Below are 18,229 nucleotides of genomic sequence, written 5' to 3' on the forward strand. Positions count from 1 at the left end.
GTCCAGTCAGGCGACTGTCTGTGATAATACTGGGCTCCTGTGCAGCAGACACGACACTTGGAAATGGTGCATCTCTCTTTGAGGGACAATGACAGCCACCATGACAGCAGTTATGGAAATGAGCCACGTCTTTACTGATTTGGCAACGGCAGTGATGGTGACGTGATTTGGACTTTGAGGCTTCTTTCCCACCACCTTTCATCCAACTCCTCTCCTTGCAGCTCTTCAGTCTCTTTATTCTGTGTTTCCCATCTGTCCTACTATGATGGTTTAAACATGTGGAGGCTGCAGGGACTCGGTTCATTGAGATACAGCTTCTGTCTGTTGTTTTTAATTGCTTGTTGAAAATACTGAAGATCCTTTCTTTGTCTGACGAAGTCCTGTCACACACATGGGTCATGCTGCACTTGATTCTGTAGAAAGATAACGGCAGGTGGTGATGTGTAACACTACAGGAAACAGGGATAAGAGAGCTACACAGCCTCTGCAGGATGCCGTTGCACCTCAGTGATGTCAACTCTACTAGAGCGTGAAGCAAATTACTAATGTTTCAGTGACAGTGGCCGAACTCCAGCCCTCTGGACATGTGGACTGTGATCTTGCAGACTTCAATCATACAGACTGTGACGTGTCTGAAACGCATACCAAATGTATTTTTCTAAATGGTTAATGACAATAAATGGACATTGGAAATTTATGCAAGATATGCCCTTTTACATCGAGTGCAATTTTAAGGGAAATTAATTTGCATGTCATTTAAAAACATATCACTAAATGAAAAAAATGCACTCAGAGCTCAGTTTTGTTTTGCTGAAACGTGTCATTTACTGGACTTATTTGCTCCAAGGTTGATTTTCTTCTGTTTTCACTTGTAAGATGACAGATCCAGTCGGTCGAAATTAGCCACGTCACACAAGGCAACAGCTGCATACAAAACATGACAGAGCTTGTGCTCTGCAACAAAGGCCACAGAAACCACACGCTGATACTGGGACTGCACACTCAGTCAGCAACATAATCTCATACATGAATGATTATGATGTGGTTCACAGAAGTGCACAGGTGCTGGCACAAGTGCATGAGTAGCCTTTAGCTGGTGATTGCATGCAGCTTAATTGTTTACATGATATAAAAATGGAAAAGCTGTTGGTTAACCTCAGCCAAAGTCTCTGCAGATGTTCTGACTGTAAACTAGACTCATCTGAACCATCAGGGCTTGTTTCTTACCTTTCCACTGACACATGTTTACCGACTTGTCACGATGGGCCAAGCTGATATCAGTGCAGCTCTTTTCAAATGCAGACATCCACACAATATGTTGTAACTGACTCACTGACATCTTGTAAATTCATTGTTTGAAACTTAGAAATAACCAGAGGTATTGTGTTTAATTCCGATGTAAATAAGACCCTGTTTCCAAAAAAAAGTTGGGACACTGTGTGAAACGTGCAAAGAAACAGAATGTGATGATTTGCAAAACACTGCAACCCTTAATTTAACTAAATAGCACAAAGATCATTTAATGTTCAAATTGAGAAATTACATTGTTTTTGAAAATTATATCTTCATTTAGAATTTGATGCCAGCAGCGCCTTTCAAAAAACGTTGGGACTAAATTTTTTGATTTGATAGAGTTTCAGCTTGCATTTGTGGATGCAGGGATGGACAGTGGTTTTTGGAAGTGTTTCTGAGCCCATGCAGTGATGTCCACCACAGAGTCGTGTCTGTTTAAATGCATTGCTGTGTGAGGTCCAAAAATCAAGGCCATCCAACACTGGTTTTAAGCCTTGTCCCTTGTGTACAGAGATTTCTTCAGATTCTCTCAAACTTTTAATGACATTATGTGATGTAGACAATGACATGTCCCAATTCTTTGCAGTTTTATGCTGAGAAACATTATTCTTAAAGTGTTGCACTATTTGACATCACGGTCTGTTGCAGAGTGACACACACTCCTCCCCATCTTTACTTCAGAAAGCCTCTCTGTGAGGCTCTTTTTATAGCCAATCATGTGACTAACCTGTTGCCAGTTAACCTAATTAATTGGGAGATGCTCCACCAGGTGTTTCCTTTCAGCATTTCACAACTTTTCCAGTCTTTTGTTGCCACTGTCCCAACTTTTTTGAAATGTGTTGCATCAAAGACTAAATGAGGATATAATTTTCAAAAGCAATGGAATTTCTCAGTTTCAACATTTCATTGTTGTCTTTGCAATACTTTCAATTAAACATGGGGTTTCACTGTTTTCCAAATCATGACACTATGTTATGTTTTACACAGCATCCCAACATTTTAGGGAACAGGGCTGTAATTTTGAAGAAATTATGTCCAGCAAATTTGTTTTAATTTTTTTGCCAATCTAAAAAGACCTTAAATATGCAGATTTTAAGACACAAACCCCCATTTCTTAGGGCTATGCATCTCTGCTCAGTAAATCAATAAACTCATACTGTCAACATGCCTGAAGGTTACCATTTCTGACCAATGCCCTCGAAGTGAGACACTACCGTATCTGAGAATGAAGCAAAATATACAGCATCCAAAGATATCTTACAAGTAATATATGAGCCTTTCTCTCACCCACCCTGAATAATGTCAACAATATTAATGAAAACAACCTCTGTTGAGCGTGACAGCATCCATGCCACTGCGCCCCCTGCGCATCCAGACCACGGACGCTTGGATTCAGCCACTTCATGTAACCTAACCGTTAGCTGGCCAGTTAGATGTTTAGCAAACAGGTGATGACACCACCAACCTCCAGGTGAGCTTGATGGCACGCGTTTGAAGTTACAGTATTCAGCTGTGACGGCTACGAAACGTGGTAACTAAGTTTGACTTTTGGTACTTGCCACGGGAGACAAACGTTAAATCTGTCAAGAAACCTGTTTAGACAAACTTAAAAAGACATTTCGCTTACCGAAACTGTCCGTTTCTCATTTCTCCGCCGCATGTAAATCTGTCGTTGCTCGGCAACATGTCGCGGATGTGTTTTTTTCGCGCAGCATTAACTCCCATGAACACTAAGGAACAGGGCGAATCCACTTACCCGGACGAGGAGGTAAAACTGTGTCATCTTTTTTACGCTTCTTCACTTGAACAATGATTCATTTGTATTTTCCTCATAGAATTTGTCCTAAAATTACCAGTTAAGTACGCGGTAGTAGTAAAGTGTTGGATGATACTACAGTACATTAAAACGTGTAATTTCTTGTCAATGGGGAGAAATGGTACTTGCACGTATAGCGAACATGTACTTCCTGAAACTGAACTGGGAGATGACGATTTTTTGATTTTATGGTAACCTATGTATAGTAGTATCGCTAAATGTAGCTGTTATACAAAACTTTCTCTTTTTCCCTTTAGTACAGTGCAAGCTTGCAATCACGTTCACAGCAATCTGTGTTACAAGTGTGTGACCGGTATCTCTCAGTTAAACTACATGTATTTTGTGTTGCAGCGGTAGGCTAGCTACTGTGGCTAACGTTACTCTTACCAATCGCCTTAGATTTAGCTAGCAGTTATAGCTATTAGCTATTGATTTATTGGTGTGTTTCCGTTGTTAAAAGTACCACAAAGGCTGCGTGACTGCTTTCCCAACATAGAGCCAAGTCATGAGTGCAGAAGACCCAAACCCAGCCGCCACACCCACTGCCTGTGAAGACACCCAGGGAGATGGCCGATGGATGTCTCTGGTGTGTGAAATAACGTCACTATCATGTTCCTTGTTTACGGCATTTTACGTACCTGCAGCATAACAACAGCCGTGCATGGTTAAGTTTTGTCAGTCTGCATTGGCGCCAATGTTTAGTTTTGTGAATTGAAAGTAAAAAGCAAAGCAGATAACGACTTAATTGGTTTTCATTTATTTTGATGACATGGAACTGTCTAGACAATCGTCATAGTTCTGAGAGATCCTTCAGGAAATGAACAGGGGTTTTCTTTTATTATCATTATTTTTCTTTTTAGTTTTTCATCAGACACATCTAAATACGCACTTATATTTATTTATTTAATATCTTCCGATTCCCATCTCTAAGTGGCAAATGTACAAAATAGATTTTTTGGAAGCATGTCTCATGTGAAGTTCAACTGATGTGCCTCACCTTTAAGACTAACCTGTGATGCTGCATCTCATGGGATGCTTAATGTGTCTTTTCCTTTTTGTCTTTTTAGCACAACCGCTTTGTGTCTGACAGCAAAGACAAAGAACCTGATGTCCTGTTTGTAGGAGACTCTGTTATTCAGCTCATGCACCAGTTTGGGGTAAAACACAGATCACACGCTTCTTGTTTGATAGCTAGTGTTGTTTAAAATTCTGTGAACTTTGGGTTCACCATGTGGACGCTTGTGGTTTTCTTTGCAGATATGGCGGCAGCTGTTCTCCCCTCTCCATGCCCTGAATTTTGGAGTGGGTGGGGATGCAACACAACATGTGCTGTGGAGACTGAGCAATGGCGAACTGGATAACATCAGCCCAAAGGTCCTAATCAGCGCCAGAAATAGAGAACATGATCATGCTTGTTTATTCGCACAGTGGACTGATTGTGCTGAAAGGAATGGTTTGGGTTTTTTGGATTAAAGCTGTATGAGTTATTGTCCATAGACAGAGTCTCCCTACAGTTGACTCTGTCTCGTCAGCACTCTCCCAGTTAGAGAAGCACCAGGGGCACTAATGTAGAACAACCGAATGTGATAACTGGCTAATCCTTTTTTTTTTGACATATACTGAATTGGAAACCGTAAGAAATCAGTATGTTTAATGTAATGTTTAATAACTCCGTTTAGTTTTGTAAGTGTATGCTTACTCTGAATTTGATGCAGCATCACCTTCCAAACAAGTTGGGGCAGGAACAACAAAAGATTCCAAAACAACCTGTTTGGAACATTCCACAGGTAAACAGGCTCGTTGGAAGCAGGTAATAGTATCCTGATTGGGTGTGAAAGGGGCATCCTGGAAAGGCTCAGTTGTTCACAAGCGAGGATGGAGCGAGGTTCACCTCTTTGTGAACACATGATGGTCTGAAGGATTTGACTACATGGACTGAGGAACACTTCCTAAACCCAGTTTCAGTAAACAGTTTGTTTGCAAATGATTGCATTGTGTTTTAATTTACTTTTCACACAGCTTCCTAACTTTTTTTTTGGGATCAGGGTTGTAGCTCATACAACCCCACTTCAAAAAACCCTAACTACCCCTTTAACTTGTGATAAAATCCTAATTCCAGGTACAGTATATGGACCCCAAACTATCAATGACATGTGCTCAGTCATGAATTCCTTTCTCTTTTGTTGCTGTAGGTTGTGGTGCTGTGTGTAGGCACTAACAATCATGGTCACACTGCTGAACAGATCTGTGGAGGCATCATGGCTATTGTCCAAGTCATCAAGAACAAGCTGCCCCACGCCCGGACGCTTGTACTAGTAGGTTTTTTTTCCAATGCATTCCATGAAGGTGTGTTGATCCATTCGCCGGCATGTCCGTTGAAAATGACAAGTGAAGTTCATACAACCATCAAACTGCACAGTGAAGTCACCCCTTTCAGTTCAAGCTCAGGCGAACAGCAGACTTATGGATTTAGATTGTGTGTGAATTGTTCGGCAATAAGCTGCTTTTCACACTATGTTTGAAAGGCTGTGATGAACTTGCTGTATGTTTGATGGGGCTACGAACTTCACTGGAGTTTCAGCTGACATGGGTGAGTAGGTAATGTCTGATTCATTTTCATTTTGGGAAACATTCCTTTCGATAGCGAACAGTTTTTACATTGATTAATTTATTCTTAAGAATATTACAAACCACCTTTTTAAACAGGGGCATTCATGAATCTGTTTTCCAGGGTATACTGCCCAGGGGTAAAATGCCAAACCCTCTGCGGGACCGAAATGCCAAGGTGAACAAGCTGGTCGAGGAGGCTTTGTCGCCCCTCCCCCACGCCACTTTCCTCAATGTGGACCCAGGCTTCGTCCACTCCAATGGTAGCATCTCCCATCAGGACATGTACGATTACCTTCACCTGACCCCTCAGGGCTACCAGGCTGTGTGTGAACCCTTACACGCCCATCTCAAGTCCATGCTAGATAAGCCTGCCGAGAACTGAGCAACCAGGGCACAAACCTACACTACCGCAGTGGTCCTCATGCCTGTCTCCGGAGAGCATTGCACTCAGCTTATTATTACCTTGAATGATGGATCAAAATCAGCTGTTAAGGGCTAAGAGCTGCACACGTTGTTTGTGTTAAGTCCTCTTCATGGCCAGGGTTGGTGACCACTGTTACAGATAACAGGACCATAAAGTCTTTTGTTTTATGATACAGTCAGAAATTAAATGTGCTGTGCTATAGAGAGACAATGTCTTGCCTCAATTCCCGATAACCATCTGTTCCACTAGCTTTTGTTCTCAAAGTTTTTTTTTTTTCTCTGCCACGTGATGCATATAATGAATATGATAGGGGGAACTCCGCTTGACATCCATGAGGTCAGGACAAAGAAATCACACCTGAAGGGACGAGTGCTTAGGAGTAAAGCTTTAAAAAAGAAGCAGCAACATTTTACTCTAATGAAGACATGCTGTAGGTCAAAACATTAATTAACTCTCCTCATTAAAAACTTTATTTAGAACTATGTGCTCCACACGTCATCCCTGCAGCTCCAGCTCTCATAAGAGCCCATTTTATCTTTGAATCTGCTTTTCACAGACACTTTGTACGACAAGATACGTGTCTGCCAGGTTGTAACTAAAAACGGGCACAAGGCTTTGGCTCTTCAGGTGCCACGATAATATGTCTGGTAAAAAATATGAAATACAAGAACTCCCCTGACCAGGAAACTGCTAGAATTTGTCATATTGGTTCCTCGTTCTCACTAAGTTCAATGAGTTGCATTTAATTGGCAACAGCTTTGTTTCCTCTGTGCTGAAGTCTGATGTCTTTATGTTCATTTGAATGACCAAATGTTTTTGATTGACCGTCACTGTCTATTTGCTTTTTATCTTGTGTCGTTGTTGTCCTCGTACCTTACTGCTTCACCTGTTTGGTCGTGAGAGGCTGCGTTTTGTCGCGAACATAGATGTATTTGAGTAGGTCGTGAATTTGTATACATATATATATATGAAGTTGCTTGTGCATCAAGTTTAATCTCATCTGCAAATGGCCCACCAGACCATGTTAAAAGGCTTTACTTCACACTAAAATGCTTCTGAGCCTCTTGGAAAAGGATTGTGTCACAGAACTTGAATTATGATTCAGGATGGGTGATTGTGTAAGTGATGAAAGGATGCATTAAATACGAAAACAAGATGGTTTCAGTGTCCCTTGATTGACTGATTGATTGATCAGATCTGCATGCTGATGCTGAGTCAGAGACATTGATTGCCACTGATGCAGTACTACATTTGCTGCCTGAAGACTGATCACTAACCAGCAGGTTCACCAACAGCACACAGATTAGGTCCACAAGAGATTTATTGCTTTTGCTTGACTGGTTTTGTACTGGTCCCAGACATGCTTGTGTAGCCAAAAGCTGCATTTCTGAAACTTGAGGAAGGTGAACAAGTCTCGCTTTGCCCTCAAAATGCATCCAAGCTCGTCAAGACTCACATTTCTTCCAACAGTCGTCACACAAAATACAATACCGCATACAATTTTACCAGATCATAGCAAGCATGACCTTACATGTGACAGTTATGGCGTATCCATTGCAGTGGTGTTGACAGGCTGGTGACGAGCACCCATAATTGTGATTGATGGTAAGCCTTTATGAAATGTAACGCTTTTGCCTTGGACATAGTGTTTAGTTCAGCTTGGATCAAAAGCGTAACATCTCAAACTGTGTATGTGGCACACTTAGCCATTCACAGCACGATCATAGAGTAACAAGACCCCGAAAGTCGAGACATGGACACATTTCGCATGCTCTAGTGCAGGGCATGTGGGTCCTGCCCTTTCTCACGACAATGAGCCATGACTCTAATCCACAATATGGTTTGGTTTTTTTTTGTGTATTTCCTATTATTCACAGCCACCCACCTTAAAGGTGCTGGCTGGGCAGGACATGCTTCATATATCTGGCCGTTGATGAATGTGTCAGGGCTGTAATTTCAGAAATCAACACCATCCTTTATAAGGAGCCACAGCAACAAGTATTTCATTTCCTCGCTGGGACTGAAGTCAGTGTGCGTGCAGCATTTCTTCGCCTGGAATTGACTGTATTGTACTGGCTTTACGACAACATGGGATCAAGGACGTTTTTGCTGTTGGTTGTTGTACTGCTCATATATATGGATCACAGCCAAGGTATTGTATGCTTTATCAGAATGAGACAGTGTAATGAGTTTTAAAAGCAGCTTTACATCCAGTGCATCTCATTGTGAATTCCCCAAAGGTGCTCCTGAGACACATGAACAATCCTCGATTGTCGACACATTCCCTGATGGTATGTGAATTTAATGTCGTTTTCACAAGAGGACTTCGTTAATGTTTTTGGATTTGCATTACTTCATTTAATTGTTATTTATTCATTAACTTTAAAATAACAATGGTGTTCTAGCCTCTGATGTTGGAAAACCACTGATGACTGTAAACCCAATCAACACCCCAGGACAACAGCACACACTGTGCAACTGCAAAGGTGAAAGCAGCATTATCAGTGGTACACAGCAACAAACAAGACACACATTTGGTTAGAATCTCTTCAGTTTACATGTAAGCAGAGCCTCCTTTAGCGGAGTACATCATCCTAACCTATTCTGCTCTTTTGTCCTTGTATTTGGGTCACCCAGGGAAGGGAAGAGGGATGGTGAGCAAAGGCTGCCATTGTCAGCGACGTGCCAGACGCATGCATAGAAGACGTGAGTTATAGTTTTTGAGATTCATAAAATGATAAAGTAAAACAGCAGATAGAAAGTGAGATTAGAAAAGGACCCTTTGAAAGTGTCGATGACAGATTTTGAAACATTTTGGACGGCGAACTTAATCTGTGTTTTAATCTAACCCCATTGCTTTGTCTGTTCTATTTAACACCGCAAGTGAAAACGTGCTGCCAGAGGGAAGAAAATCTGAAACTGAAGAGGTGCCGCTTGATCAGAGAGAACAAGTGCAGATTTCACAGAGGGAAATTCAGTCCCAGTGTCCCCATGTGAACAACACAAAGGGGCACTGCTTATATTTGATGTCTGTGCATTTATTCATCTCATACATGTCGTCTTTCTTTGAATACAAATGATGTGTTTTTAAACAGAAAGACAATGTTTCACCATCTAAAGTTTGTGTGACTGTAACCTGACACTGAAGACACTGAATCCTCCTCAATAAAGTTTCCCCAAAATTGTGTTGATTTTTATTGATTGAGAAGTAAAACACCATTAATCAAAGTATGATAAAAACGTACATTTACTTAGAGTTTTAATAGAATCACCCAGAAAAGAAAAAGATGTAGGTGTTCAGAGAGAAGAATTGCACTTTATGCCAAAAGAGTATGGAGGTATTTAGAGGAATACACTTGCAGTTTTTCCCTTTGTGGATTTGTAGTAAGGGCAGAAATAATAACACTAATGCTTGCTGGCTAATGATGATAACATTTAACATAAAAATGCAGTGATAATAATAATAATAAATGCTCTTATTCTTATCACATGTTACTACTCTGTATTGCATGTTAATGAAAAACTGTAACTGAGTCACACCTACATGTGTGTCATGGACACGGCACAGATTATTGACCATATGGTACCGTCCTGCTAATTTGACGGTGAGGTTGTTGACTGTAGAGGGAGCAAGAGGCCTTTCAGTCTGATTGTATTTCTCAAGGTGGAGGATTCAGCTGAACAGCGCCGTGAGAGACAAAGCGAACAGACTCATCAACATCCAGCGGCCTTGGGATGGGATGTGGAGGGTGGAGGCATGATCTGAGAGGGAGAGAGGGATGGTGTTGATAAACGGTAGCATTTAGCACAGCATGAGATATGTGTCACTGTACAGCACCTGCTCTGACTTTTGAAATGACCCTATCAAAATATTGCACCGTTTCTTTCGTTTTTTGCTAGTCGTTCACCCAGTATCACAAAACTTTTTGCTCAGGCCGTAAATATCCTTAAATAACCTATTATTGCTGCAGTGACCACTTAAAAAACAAAAAAAAAAAAAAAGAAGAAGAAAGGCTCACTCACCGACAGTGAAGGCTTTAGTCGTGTACATTATGATATTGGTCACAGGGTTCCTCGCCTTACATGTGTAGTTCCCCTCATTCATTTTCAGTGCAGGGAAAGTGATACCAGAGCCAGCCATTAGAACTGACGACTGATCATTGAAGAACCAGAGGAAGTCACACTCTGGCCAAGAACCAGCAGAGCAAGTCAGGGACACCAAAGCGTCAACTGTCGCTGAATCAGGACCAAAGATATTCACAGCCATGGGGCCGTCTGCAAACACACAAAGAGAGAACTGATCGAATCATGTGCAGCAAAATAATGTATGGTGTTGCTTTGGCACGAAACGCACTGGTTTAGTCTAAAAAGTCTAAATCCACATTTGTTCTGAGCAGCATTTGATAAGCTTTCCAAGACTCATTCATGGATTTCTGGTGAAACTCAAACCATTGTGCTATATAGCAATTACTATTACCAGAAATGTTAATATTGGTCCATTCAAATTTTTCACATTTTGCTTGATCTTAACTTCACTATGTCACTGTAAAATCTACTGAGTCCCATCAAGGCCCTCATGTGAGTTACAATCATTGATAAAGGATGTTGGTGTATGTCAAATGAAGTGTTTGGGTTTTCCTCTTTACTCTCCGGGATTTAAGTATTAAAACATTTTTCATGCATCATTTTTCTAAAAGAATAAAAAAACAACAACAACAACAAAAAAAAACACTCTCCATTGTTTCCTGCAACACTCACAGTTCACCACGAGCTTGTATAGGGGGCTTGTGTGCTGACCAGTCTGATCCATGGCGACACACTTATACGTTCCATAATTGTGCAATGTCAACGGAGTGAAGTGCAGCGTGTTGTTTTCCAAGTGGTAGGACATGTTTGCTGTAGCTGTGGACGTGTTCGAGCTGAGCTGCACGTTGTCCTTCATCCAGTAGACCACGTCATAGGGCCCACTGACTTCACAGGTGAGAGTGAAGTTTTTATTGTTTATTGGAACTGTGCTGTGTGTGATCACTGCCTCTATCGCCTCTGTGGATACAAAACACGGTGGAAATGAGTATTTGGTCACTTATACAGTCATATGACCAGCATGGAAAGAGTCAAACTCACACTTGAGTTTTCTTACTAATAACTGTGAGCGTCTTGGAGTTTGTGCTGTTCTTTCCCGTCACATTATTGTAGGCCATGCAGGTGTATTCTCCACTCATATTGAAGGACAAAGGGCCGGTTGAAAACACTGACGTGTTGGCCACCTCGGAGCCATTGAACCACCAGCTGAACTGACTTGGAGGTCTCGACTTGGCAGAACACTGGAAGACAGCTGTGCGTCCTGTCTCTGCAAAAGCTGTCCCATCAATGACAGGTGTTTCTGGTCCAACTGAGACAGACAGGAGACAGTCAGATGTCATTGTACTGTATTTATCAAAATAACCTAAAACTTAAAACTGTCCCTTTAAAATGGTCAGTGACATAAATCCCTGAAATATTACTCACAGTTCACAAGGAGCTCATAAGAAGGGCTGCTCATGTTCCAGACCGCACTAACGGCCATGCACTGGTAGTCTCCAGTATCATTTTGTTCCAGTGGGTTGAAGGTGACCGTCTTGTTATCCATGGAGAAAACAGTTCTGTTGTCCTCATGCAGTGGTTCATCATTTTTCATCCAGTAAACATGCTCAGCTGGTCCAGTCACATTGCACTTTAGCTTATAAACATCCCCTGCTATGGCAGGATTCATCGGTGCTTCTACTTCTACATCAGTTATTGGATCTAAAAACAAAGCAAAAAATCCACAATTATTTAGTTCTTACGTAATCCACTCCGCCTGTTTGTGCAAAGGAAAAACATTGTTTGAGAAATATAAAATTAGCCATCCAAGTCTCACCAACAGTGGTAAGCGTGGTGTACGCCGTGCTCTTTTTGCCAGTGATGTTGTTGTAGGCCATGCAGGTGTACATCCCACTCATGTTTCTGGTTAGAGGAGGTGTGACATACTCAGACGTATTGGCCACTAGAGAATCATTGAAGAACCATTTGTAGATGCTGACGGGGTTTGATGATGCATTGCAGCATAGTGTGACACTGTCTCCCGTCTTCGCCACATTCGGACCCGTGATAGTTGGCGTCTCCGGTCCATCTAAACACACGAACAATACCTTTAAATCGCCTTCACTGAAAACATGCTCATTCGTTGATGTTCAGACAGTGCAGATCTGTGCATGAATGGAGAAGTCCACCATTGGATAACCTGACACCAACTTTCTGATGTTTGGTCTATTTCTCTCAGTATTTTGCCATGCCATGCCATATACTGCAGTATTAAAGTGTTTGAAAGTGTAAATACTTTGGTTTTGGTTGAATCCCTCCTTTTTTTCATGACATATTGAAAAAAAAAAAACCCTCACCCCTCAAAAGGGGATAGGGGCTTAGGGTATACTGCATGCAGAGTACTCACAAAAAACATCCAGCATGAAGATTTCACTGGTTACGTTGCTGAGTGGGTTGGAAGCTACACACCGATACTGTCCGTTGTCAGAGCGCATGACAGGATCAAAGGTGAGGGTGGCGTTGTCCATTGTGAGTTTTGTTGTGTCGTCAGCATACAGTGGGGATGAATCATACATCCACATGACTGACTTGACTTCTCCAGCTGTCTCACAGGTAAGGGTGAAAGTGTGGTTCAGGATTGGCTGAGCTCCGACAGTTTTTATCGTGGCCATGGTCACTGGAGCTGTGGAAAGGTTGCAAATGTAAGAATAGTGTCTTATGTGCAGCAAGTCCATAAGATTTATGATTGACTGTCTATAAGAAGCTACAGCTAGCTTAGCTTAGCTTAGCTCAGCATAAATACTGAAAACAGGGGAAACATCTAGCCTAGATCTGTTACCCAAAACAGTGAGCATTGTGTACGCAGAGCTGTTTTTGCCGGTGATGTTGTTGAAGGCCATGCAGGTGTATTTCCCGCTCATATTTAAGGTCAGAGGTCCGATCGCTAACTTTGAGGTGGTGGCCAGGAGCGAATCGTTGAAGTACCAGCTGAAGTGGCTGGGGGGATAAGATGCGCTTGAGCAGTTGAGGTTCTCCCAGGTTCCTGCCAGAGCCATGGACGGCCCCGTGATCACTGGTTTCATCGGACCATCTTTCAGTGTGAGACAAATAAGGGAAAAGGTTACATTTATCAATATTTCTGCTATTTGTGTATCTCCAGTATTTGATGTGAACAATATAAAAATATGCAGAGAAAAGAGAAAGAAATAAAGACAATTTTCAATACTTACAGTTTACTACAACTGTGTAGAGGCTGCTGGTCAGGTTGCTCACATAATTAAAAGCCTTACACTGAAAACCTCCATTATCTGAATGTTGGACTGGGTTGAGAGTCAATGTCTTGTTGTCCATGGTAAAGACTGTCGTATTGTCAGCTGAAAGAAGCTGACCGTTCCTCCACCACTGAATGGCATCAGGAGATCGAGTCACTTCACAATGCATAGTGAAGGGCTCATCAAGTATTGCTGGTCCACCCGTATGATTCACCACAACTGCTGCTAGTGGCGCTATAGGACAAGGGAAGTAATTTAAATTCACACATGGTGTTTGAGTGAAAATGGCATATTCCACTGGAAAACTTGAAGGAGTAGTTCATCTGTCCATTAACTACATGACTACAGCCAGCAGCCAGTTAGCTTAGCTTAGCATAAAGATTGGAAACAGGGGGACACAGCTGTTCTCCAAAAAGAGTTTTTGTTGAGAGAACCAAAATCAAAGAAGCAACAGACTACCATGCCGAATACTACACTTACACAAAGTCAAGCTTACCCAAAATCGTGATCATTTCACTTGTGCTGGTGAACCTGGACGTGACTGTGTTGTGAAATGAACACTGGTAATTTCCTGAGTTGCTTTCTGTAACACTTTCCAGTTGAAGCTGTGGGGCCTGTTCATTGAGGTACACCCCATTAACCATCCACTGGATTACTGCTGGAGGGCTGGATTCCACCGAGCATGACAGTGTGATGTTAGATCCTGTTCTGTAGATGTACTCCATGGGCGTGAGCTTCATCGTTACATTGCTTGGACCATCTAATGAAGCAGCAAGAGGAAATTGCTTTAGGGGATGATAATGTGCGTTAGCGCAGATAGTGGGCCTTTACGTCGTCTTTAGTGAAAACTCACAGCTGATGTTCAGTTGCACAGGGAGGCTGATTCCACTGCTGACACCATTGGATACATTGCACTTGTACGGCCCCTCGTCGTAGCGGGTCACGCTGACGATGGTGAGAGTGGCGCCTCCATCGCTGAGCTGTACGCCTCCACCAGCTGTGACCACAGAGCTGCCCTTCAGCCAAACATAAGACAGGGACGACCCGTTGGACACAGAGCACATGAGAACAGCTGTGTCATTGAACTCCACCAGGTTGGTTGCTTTTGCCCTCAGGGTCACATTAGAAATAGGCACTACAGAGAAGGAGAAAACAAGCCATTCATCAAGTTTTGTGTAAATGTGTGACTGCAGTGGACAAGCAGTGAGGTGTTCCCTCTACGTAACATGCAGAGGCTCAAATGACTCTTGAACTGAAGTCTGATCTCAAAATCTCAGCAAAAACAAGGAAAAAAGGAAAAAAAGCATGAAATAAGCACAATTAACTGCCAACAGAGCATTTACCAAGATTTTTAAAACAAGTGAAAACACCTCATCTTAAAAAACCCACAGTGAGCCTAAAAGAAGCGAAGCCGGACGAGAAACAAAATGTGTCTGTATACTTTGATCAAACAGCTTTTTAATCCTGGAAATTCTAGTTCCAAGCACTGAGTTAATCAGCACCAGTATTAAAATCTCACTAAGACGCTTGAATGTTTTATTATGATAATTAAGGAGAAAAAAACTTGAAACAAGTGAAACGCTCCAACATAAAAACTGCCTGGTATGAAGATCCTGTCAGACACAAAACAAACACACTGCTCCGACTTGAGATATTTCATCTTACATAGATTTCATTTGTAGCAGTGAAACATCTGGAACCAACATTTGTATTAACCTTGCTAGCAGCAATATCGGTGTGATGGTCCAGACTGAAATATCTATTAGATGTATTTCCATTATCAGGTCAACATTTTAATTTGTCCAGTATTTTTGTTTATGAGTAAATACTTTCACAACCAATGACATTCCCATCAGCCCCAGCTGTACGTTTGTTTTTAGTGCTAAACAGCAAATGTTAGCATGCTAACACGCTAAACGAAGATAGTGAGCGTTAACATCATACCTGCGAAATATTAGCTTTGTCTTTGTTGGCAAGACTAGAAAAATAAAATCGCTGACATTAGCATTTAGCTCAAAGTTCTGCTGTGTGAGGGCCACTAGATGTTAACTCTTAGTCTTGTTTGAGACTGAACTTCAGGCGTTCAGGTGACAAAGAGATTAGATTTGGACTTAATAACAGTGTGTGACCGAAGTGACAGTAATTGCACCAGGTCCATTAGGTTTTAATATATATTCATGCATGTTTGATGATGTAAATTTATGCACAAAAAAAAGGAGAAAAAGGATTTAATCATGTTGAAAACTTTCAGCCCCACACTGCTCTGTTCTTTTGTCTTGTAAATCAACGCTGGAATGTGCAAGTACTATTTGCTCATTTTGCCCTCTTCTTGAATGTTAGCAGGTCAGTATGATTACATTAGAGGTCGAATGAGTGCTAATGTGTATGCATGTGCGTGTGCAGACTAGGCTTTGTCTAAAGAATTTGTAGAATGTGAGGAAGTATATGGGGAGTAAGTAAATATGAAAAGTGATGAAGTGGTCCTTACCTTGGACTGACAGTGTCAACTGAGCACGGAACAAATTCAGTGCCTCTAAGGTGTACAGTCCAGAGTCTTCCACCTGCAGTGACCTTATAGTCAGTGACGAAGTGCTTGTATTGAATGTAACCCTGCTACTCCAAGAGTTAGTTATGATTTTATCTCCAGGGAATATCATCACAATGAGAGCGTTGTTGAACATCCATGCTCCTGTGGTGACATTGGCAGTGCTGAAAAGTGTGACTTCGCCGCCCACTGGTAAGGGGTTCTCCGAGGCATGGATACTCTGGCTATATGCAGGAGCTAGAAACAAAGAGCAGTGAACAGATGACATTCAATCACTCTTAAATGTAGTTACCATCCGCACACAAATACTGCTAAAATATTAGTCAAAGTACTGGTGACGTTCAGATCCATCGAATGTCTGTCACTCACTGTCTGAACTGACACCTCCCAAAAAATGAAATGTGAATTCATGTTAGCAAGAATTCAGCCTTACCTGTTTCAGAGGTAATCATGGCCAAAATTAAGACAAACACCCCTGGAGACTCCATTCTAATCCTCAGTTTCTTCTCGGTTGGAAACTGTCTCGTCAGGTGTGTGTGTGTACTTGACTCTGGCCGCGATCTAGCAATATTATATGGTCACAGTCGCCTTCTGATCAGCAAATATTTGCTTTGCATCACTCCAGCTTTCTGTTCTCATTATGTAAATGCTTACTGCTGGTCTGTCATTACCATGCCACCTCACAGTCCGGGCCACACCTTGTTTTGCCCTGGGTCCATGAGGGATTTTGGTGGTACACACCAGGGTGTGTCCATTTACTGTAAACCTCTGTCGCTCTGCAACTTTTAACCAGCCCGGGGAGGGTATGGGGATATTTTGTAAGTGCACTGTATGACTTGGATGTGTAACAAGAGCGGAAACCCATTAAATGGAGTCATGCACTCTCGACAAATGTTGCTGAGCGGTGTTCAACACGACGCTTTTTTCCTACAATGCAGGTGGAATAAACATTGGAAAGACTGCTAACACAAGGGAAAACTTATTGAACATTTATCTTGAGGTCTTGAAAATAAACTAAGCACATTTTGGATTTAAACTTCTTTTAAATATCTATAAATCTATATTCCAATATATTTATTGTTATCGCACACTTTTGCTTTTACAGTTATTTGGTACTGACCTACATCCCGAATAACAATATTGACAGGATTCAATAGAGGACAATAGACCGTCTGTCCCTTTGCTAAATGTCTCTTTCTCTGTTTTTTCTCTGTTTACTGTAACAAAACACCCAAAGAATGAATATTCTCCACAGCCGCGAACAAAGGAAGTAAGAAAGTTGTTGTTTTTTACGTAAGAGTTGCATTAAAACATAAAGAACGAACCAAAGGTGTTTTTTCAATGGTCAGTCGTCTCCTCTGTTGTTCCCACTGACGATCAGAGTTAGTAATTAACGATTTGTGATGCGTTTCTCATTGTTTGATCAGTGAACATATTAGAACATACTGGCTGAAAGACAAAGCTATCTGACATCAGTCATGTAAATCAAATTTGTTGAGAAAAATGTTTATTTTTTTTATAATTTAAGTGTTGAATAAAAGAAACATTTCAAGACACATAGAAATGGTTTTCAGTGCTGTCTTGGACATTGCTTCAAGGTTCATTGTATCTCATTTATTTCACTGCAGCGGAGCCGTCTGGACTGAATGAGCCCCCAACATCTGTGACAGAGAAGCAGTTATTCAAGTTATTAGTCATGTCATATTGCTGCATTCATGTCTTTATGATACATCATTTTCTTAGTGTGTGAAAGACAAAAAAAGTGTGTTTCTTCAACATAATCGAATGCAATTAGGAGACACTGACTAGAACAGGATTGACTATATTTTAATTGCTGAATCAATCCAAATCATTTAACAAACAATAAAAAATCACTGGTTCCAGTGTACAAACACTATTTTTCTGTGTTTTTTTAGTTCTCAATGATAACAAATTGGATATGTTTGTGTTTTGGACTCATTCTGGGACAAAAGAGGCTTCATTTGAATCTTTTAAGACAAACTATTAATAAATTATCTCTACAGAAATCAATAATGAAAAAACTTGAACTGATCTGAATTCAGGCAGAGAATTCACTGTTTTAAGGGATTTTGGAGTATATGAATGACACAAAATACGCTTTATTTACAAGTGGTTAATCTGCAGCTTGCCCTGAAATTAGAAGAGGAATCCAGACATGAGCAGCAGAGGCAGGAGCCACACAGTGA

General features: G+C 41.3%; 2 protein-coding genes across 2 annotated transcripts; one reads left to right on the forward strand and one right to left on the reverse strand.

Moving 5' to 3' along the window:
* Positions 1-3,251: 3,251 nt before the first annotated feature.
* Positions 3,252-7,297, forward strand: pafah1b3 (platelet-activating factor acetylhydrolase, isoform Ib, gamma subunit). The gene is made up of 5 exons (XM_076737436.1): positions 3,252-3,695; positions 4,177-4,266; positions 4,367-4,483; positions 5,302-5,424; positions 5,841-7,297. Exons 1-5 carry the CDS (start codon positions 3,615-3,617, stop codon positions 6,099-6,101), a joined length of 672 nt encoding a protein of 223 aa, XP_076593551.1. The 5' UTR covers positions 3,252-3,614; the 3' UTR covers positions 6,102-7,297.
* A 1,887-nt stretch (positions 7,298-9,184) lies between these two features.
* ceacam1 (CEA cell adhesion molecule 1) lies at positions 9,185-16,640 on the reverse strand. Its single transcript, XM_076737434.1, has 13 exons — positions 16,456-16,640; positions 15,966-16,259; positions 14,331-14,612; positions 13,974-14,237; positions 13,436-13,711; positions 13,045-13,296; positions 12,613-12,888; positions 12,043-12,294; positions 11,652-11,927; positions 11,284-11,535; positions 10,902-11,186; positions 10,167-10,418; positions 9,185-9,905 (listed from the first exon to the last, which is right to left on the reverse strand). The coding sequence occupies exons 1-13, from the start codon at positions 16,508-16,510 to the stop codon at positions 9,817-9,819; spliced, it is 3,105 nt and encodes a 1,034-aa protein (XP_076593549.1). The 5' UTR covers positions 16,511-16,640; the 3' UTR covers positions 9,185-9,816.
* Between the last annotated feature and the right edge of the window lie 1,589 nt (positions 16,641-18,229).

Source organism: Chaetodon auriga, chromosome 8 (genome assembly GCF_051107435.1).
Source record: "Chaetodon auriga isolate fChaAug3 chromosome 8, fChaAug3.hap1, whole genome shotgun sequence".
In the NCBI taxonomy this organism is placed as follows: Eukaryota; Metazoa; Chordata; class Actinopteri; order Chaetodontiformes; family Chaetodontidae; genus Chaetodon; species Chaetodon auriga.

Coding starts and splice junctions, on each gene's coding strand:
- pafah1b3 (XM_076737436.1), top strand. CDS start 3,615: ATGAGTGCAGAAGACCCAAACCCAGCCGCCACACCCACTGCCTGTGAA. Junction 4,267..4,366: donor AGCTCATGCACCAGTTTGGG/GTAAAACACAGA, acceptor TTTTCTTTGCAG/ATATGGCGGCAGCTGTTCTC. Junction 4,484..5,301: donor TGGATAACATCAGCCCAAAG/GTCCTAATCAGC, acceptor TTGTTGCTGTAG/GTTGTGGTGCTGTGTGTAGG.
- ceacam1 (XM_076737434.1), bottom strand. CDS start 16,510: ATGGAGTCTCCAGGGGTGTTTGTCTTAATTTTGGCCATGATTACCTCT. Junction 16,260..16,455: donor CATGATTACCTCTGAAACAG/GTAAGGCTGAAT, acceptor CTTTGTTTCTAG/CTCCTGCATATAGCCAGAGT. Junction 10,419..10,901: donor ATACAAGCTCGTGGTGAACT/GTGAGTGTTGCA, acceptor GTGTGTTTGCAG/ACGGCCCCATGGCTGTGAAT.